Source organism: Athene cunicularia, assembly GCF_003259725.1.
Source record: "Athene cunicularia isolate RWA chromosome 20 unlocalized genomic scaffold, athCun1 chr20_part2, whole genome shotgun sequence".
NCBI lineage: Eukaryota > Metazoa > Chordata > Aves > Strigiformes > Strigidae > Athene > Athene cunicularia.
The window spans coordinates 1,074,518-1,082,368 of NW_020799126.1; the positions used below are offsets into that span (position 1 = coordinate 1,074,518).

At 56.5% G+C, this 7,851-nt stretch overlaps 1 protein-coding gene across 1 annotated transcript; it reads right to left on the reverse strand.

Annotated features, from left to right (window-relative positions):
* Nucleotides 1-575: 575 nt before the first annotated feature.
* TBC1D20 (TBC1 domain family member 20) lies at nucleotides 576-7,851 on the reverse strand. The gene is made up of 7 exons (XM_026862406.1): nucleotides 7,641-7,851; nucleotides 5,843-5,923; nucleotides 4,175-4,361; nucleotides 3,333-3,434; nucleotides 2,374-2,515; nucleotides 1,539-1,723; nucleotides 576-1,297 (listed from the first exon to the last, which is right to left on the reverse strand). Exons 1-7 carry the CDS (start codon nucleotides 7,849-7,851, stop codon nucleotides 1,042-1,044), a joined length of 1,164 nt encoding a protein of 387 aa, XP_026718207.1. The 3' UTR covers nucleotides 576-1,041.

Sequence of the window (7,851 nt, forward strand, 5' to 3'; positions counted from 1 at the left end):
GGTGCGGGGGTGCGGGGTGGCCTTTTGGGAAACTCCCTCCCTTGCGTTACTCCGTGAGGTGAGGCTGAAGTCTGACCAGCTCGTGGGGGAGATTTAAGACAGGCTTCCTACCACAATGGCTTCTGCCCCGTGCAAAGTGCTTCACAAGGTGGAAAAAGACTTTTCTCTGCATTAGAGCCTGCTGCCAGGGCTGTAAAAACCATCTGCAAGGAGTGTTTACGGTGCCGCTAAGACTCGAGGCGATGCAATCTCGTGGCACACGACAGCACATGCCTCGGGCAGGGAGAGCGATGCTCGTCTCCCGCCTCGCTGACCTGAGATAGGAGCAACGAAGGAGCGAGAGCTCACCTCCCTCGGGGCAGTCCTGCGGGTCTGCTCCTCTCCCCTGCCCTTCTCCCCTGGAAAGAGATCAGGCTGCAAAAATGAGGAAGCAAAAAAAAAAATAGAGCCAGGGAGTGTTACATGCTGGAGAGAAGCTCGCAGCAGGGTGCCGACAGCGGGTTTTGTGAAAAGTTTGACTCTCCTCAGAGGGTGCCTAAAGGGAAGGGTCGGCGGGGTGAGCTGGCACACTCAGGAGTGTAACGGCCCCTCGCCCCCACACTCGCACGCCCCCAGGCCAAACCCTGCCATGACACCTTCCTCCAGGTGAGGATCTGCCCTTGCACACACTAATTACCCCCCCCCAGAGAACGTGGGCTCGTTTTGGTAGAGCCCACACAGGGTTTTCTGCTCTTACAGTCACCTGTGTGCAGCCTAGAGAGCCTGCCCGGTCCAAACCTCTGGTTCCTCACGGGATGATGGCAGTGCCCGTCTGCTCACCCCTGCCCGGGGAGGAGAGAACAAGGGGAGCGTCGGTGTGGGGAACAATCCTGCTGGGCTGGTCCCCATCAGTCTCTGTCGCAAAGGCCAAAAGCGTCACAGGACGCAGCAAGAATAAAAAATAATCTTCAGACAGGTTGTTTCCGGACACGTCCTTTCATCAAATGTCACCCCTTCCTGCCAGGGAACGGCACGGTGGCCGGGAAGGTCCCTCCTCCGGCTTCAGGGGAAGATCTGCAGTTCAAACTTGGGTGCCCACTCCAGCGCGCTCTTCACCACGGCCAAGGCAGCTGCTCCCAGCGCGACCGTCAGCCCCATCACCGCCAGCTTGACAAAGCGGTTGGTCCTGGGCTTTGTCAAGATGGATTTTGTCCGCTCCTCCCCTCGGAGCCGCTCCCTGAAGCGCTGCCTCAACACAGTGTCTGGTCTTTGCTGCACTGACGCCAACTCAAAGTCCTTAAAAGTGGAAGCCGCAGTTCTGCAAGAGAAGAAATGGGTCAAGGAGTGTCCCCAGATCACCTTCGGGATCAGCCTCCTGCCAGGGGAGAGGACCTCCACGAGGGAGGAAGGCCTCCACGAGCTCCACGAGGGAGGAAGGCCTCCACGAGGGAGGAAGGCCTCCACGAGGGAGGAAGGCCTCCACGAGGGAGGAAGGCCTCCACGAGGGAGGAAGGCCTGGCAAGGGGATGCGGAGAACACACGGGCTGCCCGGGACTCACCGTTCGGCCTGCTGCTGAGCCGCCTCCTTGGCGAGTTCGGATGGTGGAAACTGGACAAAAAGGTCCCCAGCTTTGCTGATCAGAGTCTCGTAAGGAAGGTCCTGTGGGATCTGGGATAAGAGGTGGTGGACAGAGGCCATGTCGCACTCGCAATCCAGAACTTCCTGCCCCCGGTACAGCACGATCTGCGGAGAGGAGCGAGAGCACTGAGGACGGCCAGGAAAGCGGGTACGACTCCTTGCTGCTCACTGGCACTCACTTCAGAGCCAGAAGAGACATTTTGCTTCCAGCTGAAAGCCCTGCCCTTCCGCGAGGGGATGCACCACAGTGAAACACCCTCTGTCTGGGAAAAGAAATGCCAAACCCTTCCCAAGACTCTGAGGCTCCGGAAAACCCCTTCCTGGGTAGTTACATCTGTCTTCTGAGCTACTGACAGGTCAGAGACACGGGCAGAACCTCAGCAGGGCTTGACTCTGTGCCTTGCCCTCAAACTGAGGTTTGTTTGGGCCTCCCAGAGGAGAAACGGCAGCTGGACACAGAGCACAGGGCTGCCCCAGCCAGGCTCCCAGGCAAGTGCCCAGCAGTGGGGCCAGCACGGCAAGGCAGAGGAAAACACCAGGTCATGCTGCCTCCATGGCGCTGAACTGCAGCGGCGTGAAGATCTGGACACCCCCAGGCTGCCGACAGCACCCCCAGATCCCACCCACCCTCTGCCTTCGCCAAGGTGCCCTGCAGAGCAGGGTGCAGCTGGGGACAGCGCTGGGTTTGCAGCCCCAAACTACCAGCACTTTGCCACGGTTTGGTTAATCCCCCTCCCACTCCAGCCAGTACCTACCACAGCAGCAAAATAAATGGGCATCAGCGGATGGCAAGCCAGGAAGAAGTCATATAATCGCACGACGTGTCTGAAGTCGGACAAAACGTGCCCGAACCAGGTGATCAGCCAGCTGAGAGCAAAGATGGTCCCCACCTCCGCGCTGCGGAGAGAGAAGGTGCTGTTAGATCAGCCCAGCAGCTCGGAAACAGCACTGAGAGGCTCCTGGGCGAGCCCTGTGCTGCACCTCCGTGCTGGGAAGGGGAGACTGTCCCGGCTGTTGGCCAGAGCTCAGCCCACATCCACGTTCTGCACCTCCGATACAACCCTGAGGCAAAGCACTACTCGTCTCCCATCCAGCAGGGTCGGCAGTGAAGCTCCGAGATCTGCTTCCAGGAGAAGCTGAACGTGTGAGGTGCCACGCCACTGTCTGGCACGCTGAGCTGAGGACACCTGAAGTCCTGCAGCACAGTCAGCTCTTCAGATTCCTCTCCATCCTAAAGGTTTACTAACTTCTGGGAGCTTCTAATCCAGCTTGGTACCCAAAGACCTCCTGGCCATGAAACGTAACAGAGACACTTGCCCAGAAAAGGACTCTGCACTGAACCTTCCCACCTTCCTTCCCGCTTTATCCTGCCCGGACTACACCTGCGTGTCCCTGTTGCACAAACTGGGAATTATCCCCAGAGCCAGCAACAAACTAGAGCAAAACAACAGCAGCCACAAAACCGGGCAGGTCAAACAGTTGTGGCAGCTTTGTGCGACGCCGTCTGCAACCCCCCAGCCTTTCCAAGACAGACTGCAGACCTCTGCACCCCGCCAAACCCCCCAAGGCAGGCAGCACGGGTCTGGGTCCGCTGGGCAGCAGAGTGCCACAGGGCTTTGGGCTGGCACCGTTAACTCTGTGGAAGCCACTGTGGCGCTGGAGCCAAGAGACTGGCAGGGGAGAGCTCCGAGGCCCTGAGGGAACGTCTGCGTACCTCTGCATGAAGTCATGCACGTCAGGGTTCATCTGGTTTATGATGGGCATCAGGTAATTTAAAATGTGCTTGGTATTATCCATCGTTGGGTCCATAAAATCCCTGAGGAAAGATTTAAAAGAAGCTCTTGTCAAGCAACCGCGTCAGTGAGCTCTCCCTCCAGAGAGGCAGCCAGCAGGGATATAAATGTCCTGGCAACAAGCAGCTTTGCTGGCAGGGTGGCCCCCAGCCCCAAGGAATTCTGTCTGTTTGGGCCGCCCCCCCTTCCTACCTATGTGGGACACGCAGGGCTGATCTGCACAGAAAATCCAGACCCAGACGATCACGCTGGTGTCAGCTGACACTTCTCATTTGGTTGCAGCACATGTGTGAACCGTAAAGACTTTCCAGAACCCAAAACCTATCTCTCTGCCTGGGAGGGGAGGGAGAATCTCTGCAAATCACTCCCAGCTGAAGGCTTGTTCTCATTCCGGTCACAAACCTTTGCCGTGGGGGCTCAGGACAGAGGCGGTGCAGACCACACTGCCCAAGGCAAGCGGGAGGCACGGTGCTGAGCCCCAGGAGGGGCCCCAACAGCAGGGCGGGCCCGAGAACTATGAATAATGCACGTGTGTTGGCTTGTTGGACTTTGAGAGACGCTACAGATCAACTGACAGCCTTCAGTTACCCCTCCCCAGAGCACAACTCCAAGCCATGTGCTATCGTGTGGTCACGCTGCTCCCTCACAGCACCCCTCTGGGTACAGCCTTAACCCCAGGCTCTGCCTTCCCGGCCAGCCCCGCCTGCACACGCGTCCCCACGGCTCGAGGACACGCAGGTGGCTCCTCTCCGCCGCTGGGTACCTGAGATGATGCGTCGAGAGCTTCTCCACCAGAGCCGTGGCCAGTCTGTCCCCCACCACGAGGAGGAAGGTGACCACGATGTCATGGTAGCCCTGGTAGTAGTGGAGCTGGGGGTTGCGCTTGAGGACGTGGAGGATAATATCGATGAGCTCCTCCTGCAACCCTTCCCTCTGGTCATCTGGCATCCCTGTGGGGACAGCACCAGGCAGCGGTGGGATGGGCTGTGTCACCTCCCTGTGCCCCCTCCCGGTGCCTGCAGTACACAGGGAGAGGACCTGTGCCTCCACCAACCCGCCTGATCCCAAGGGATGTGGTGCAAAGAGGGGGGAGGCAAAACGAGCAGGAAAAAAAAAAAAATCTCAAGTCCTAATCTTGCTCCTCGCTCCCCAAACCCTGATGGCCCAGGAGAAGCCGCCCAGTCGTTAGGTTGTTCAATCTCCGGAGCTGCAGTGCCCCTGCCCGCGAGGGAGGCGCGGTGGAGGACGGCAGCAGGGTTTGCTGACACGTGTACAGCGCTGCAGAGAGCCAACTGCACCTCACAGCCAGCACTGCTGAGGCCACTGTAATCATTTTTAATTTCCCAGAGGTTCCAGGAAAAAATGAAACAGGACCCACTTTCACAGAAACTGTGCCAACCGCATCACGTTGTGAGGCCTCTGCCGCCACAACTTTCTATCGGTCCCCCGCTAACAACATGTGTTTAGGGACAGGATGTCGCAGGAAAAACGTTGTCCCTGCCCTGCATAGCTGCAACCAGTTTCTGGCAGTCCTTGTCAACAGATAAAAACGCCCAAAGGCCAAGCAGAAAGTCCCAGCGGAGATCCTGCAATGACAAAGTTCTCCTTTTCCCCTGCTTCGCTAATGCGTCTAAAAATAGGCAGGAGGCTGCCATTCAAGGGCAAAAAAAAAAAAAAAAAAAAAAAAAAAAATCTGTACTAGCAGACCCTTCAGGAATCAGGCTTGCACACAGGATCTGCGCTCGAATCAGAGCAAAACAACTGTTTATGCAAAATAAAAGCAGCAGAAGTGGGAAGGAGATTCTGGCCAGAAATAACGACTGCTCTGCAGAGTTAAGATAGCTGCTGGATTAAATGGTTTATAAATAGCACCACAAGGCACCACCCACCCAACTACTGCAAAACCATCCTGCTCCTAAAGGTTCAGAGTTCTCTTCAGTTTGGTGCATGACCCTGAATTACAGCAGAAATCGTTCTAACCACTGACAAACCTGCCTGCCCTGCCCCTGAGCTAGACCACCGTCGGAAATAAACTGAAGCCGACGGCACGTTTCTGAAGCACCGTCTGCCCTGACCTCAGCCTGTTCTCAACAGAGGAGGGATGCGGGATCCGGGCCGCTCTGCGCCGCAGCCCTGCCCCGGTGCCGGCCTGCTGGCAGCTCAGCGGGGCGGGGGGAAAGCATAACCTTGGGGAAAACACCTCAAAAACCAGCACAGGCAGCTGAAGGAAACCGACAGCTGCAGAACGGCTCCACTGCGTGAAGAAGCTGCTGTAAGCTCAGAAGGAGAAGGCTTCCCAGAAGTCAGGTGCTAGGAGAAACGGAGCGTCACCCGCTGCAACCCCCCGCCCCAAGTCAGGTGTGAGCCAGGAGGAGCCTCACGGCACAGACCTTCCTCCCGCAGGGTGGGAAGAGGAGGATCCCCCCCTCACCTGGGGGGAAGCGGCGCAGGGATCGCCGCACGTCCAGTAGCACTTGCTGGTAATCTTTATTGTCCTCTCGCAGCTCCTTTCCTGCTGAGAAGAGGAGGAATATGATTAACGCTGAGCAGTCGTGGGGGTTTAACCCCAGCCAGCAACTAAACACCAGGCAGCTGCTGGCTCACTGCTCCCCTCACCCAGTGGGATGGGGAGGAGAAGCAAAAAAAGGTAAAATTCGAGGGTTAAGAACAGTTTAATAACTAATATATAATAATAACAAGAATAAAAAATAATAATTGTAATGAAGAGGACTAAAATAAAAAAGAGAGAGAGAAATAAACCCCAAGAAAAGCCAAGTGATGCACAATGCCATTGCTCGCCACCCGCCCGAGCAGCAATCGCCCCCAGCCAGCTCCCCCCGGTTTCCATACTGGGCGTGACGCCCTACGGAGTGGAATAGCCCTTTGGCTAGCTGGGGTCAGCTCTCCTGGCCATGCTCCCTCCCAGCTTCTGGTGTGTCTCCTCGCTGGCAGAGCAGGAGAAACTGAAAAACCCTTCACTTAAAATGACACTGCTTAGCAACAACTAAAACATCGGCGTGTTCCCGTTATTCTCCCGCTATATCCAAAGCGCAGCACTGGACCGGCTACTGGGGAGAAAATTAACTCTGCCCCAGGCAAAACCAGGACAGGAGTGCAAAGGTACCGGGAAAAGAGCTGGGCGAGGGAGCCGGGAGAAACCCTGCTGGAGGCAGGAGGATGAGGCTGCACACAGACACCCCACCCCGTGTGTCCTCTTTTTCGTTCGTCGCACACCAGCCCTGTCCCCTCTCTTGCACCGCTGCTCCTTCCAACACTAACGGCCCTGGAGGATGAGACTCGAATTTCTTTAACCAACATACGTTAAAATGTTTAAACTGACACCACTCCCAGCATTCCTGGAAACACCTCTGCTCCACAGTTGTGCAATTCAAAGCGTATTCAGCAGCAGCAAGCCGTGATACGTGGTGGAGACCACAAAGAATAGTTTATCAAATGGAAATAATTCAGAAGAAAACCCCACTCATGCTTAGCTAAGATAGTTAAAACAGAAAAGAATTTGCTGGCACGCTAAATGAATGCTGGCACGCTAACATGAAGTTAAACGTTGTCTTCCAGCAGCTCTGGTCACCTGAAGCAATCCAGCTCTTGACCGAGGTGAGGGGAGGCACGCTTTGAACAGCCACAGATTCAGGGACAACAAAATCCGTCCTGGGGACAGGGACTGTAACAGCTACAGGACTTGGAGCTTCGCACGGCTAAGGTTTAAAAACCATGCAGGTACCTCACCAGGAAGGTTGTTTTCCCCGCTTCTGCTCTGGCCAACCACCACACGCCCTTCGCGCAACAAACTGCTTCACCTGTGCCTGGAAGAGGCACCTCAGACGTGCTTCGGCCAGGCCAGGGCTCGGCACAGCCACCGCTCCACGGCAGCAACAAAAATTGAGTCTGATGCTCTCTGCTGCAGAGGGACTTACACACAACTGCTCGAGGCCACACCAACCGCACCCAACGCGATTCCCGTCGCTGACACTGAAGGTAACAACACCCTCACAGCACAATGGAAATGCTGTTTTCAGGAAGCCGCCTTGTTTCCAAATCTGCCACTTCCATACAATGCAGAGCGCAAAGCTACGAGGCCCCTTCGCACACGAGCTCGGTGGGAAGCCCCCGTCAGAGAGCCCGCGCCTCACCCTCCGCCACCCCCCCCCAGCGCATGCAGAGCCCGCCGGGCTGCTCTGCAAAGCACCCGAGCCCCGGCCGTCCCGTACCTGGGAGAGGGGGCAGGTCGTCTGTATTAACACTCAGCAGCTTCGGCCACACTTTGCAACGAATCTCATCCGTGAGGAGCCCCCCCTCGCTGATCGCCATCCGCCGGAGCGTAGCCACGTCGATGGGGTCGCTGTTCAGAGCCTGATTAATTTCTGCCACTTTTCTTTTCTTCTTTGAATCAAAATCTGTAAGAAGACCACAAAGAGGCAT

Excerpts from the sequence above, each read along its gene's own strand:
- TBC1D20 (XM_026862406.1), bottom strand. The coding sequence starts at position 7,851 with ATGCCTCTTTGTGGTCTTCTTACAGATTTTGATTCAAAGAAGAAAAGA. Across the intron at positions 4,362-5,842 it reads CCTGCGCCGCTTCCCCCCAG|GGATGCCAGATGACCAGAGG; the intron begins GTGAGGGGGGGA and ends CTGTCCCCACAG. Across the intron at positions 2,516-3,332 it reads GTGCATGACTTCATGCAGAG|CGCGGAGGTGGGGACCATCT; the intron begins GTACGCAGACGT and ends CTCTCTCCGCAG.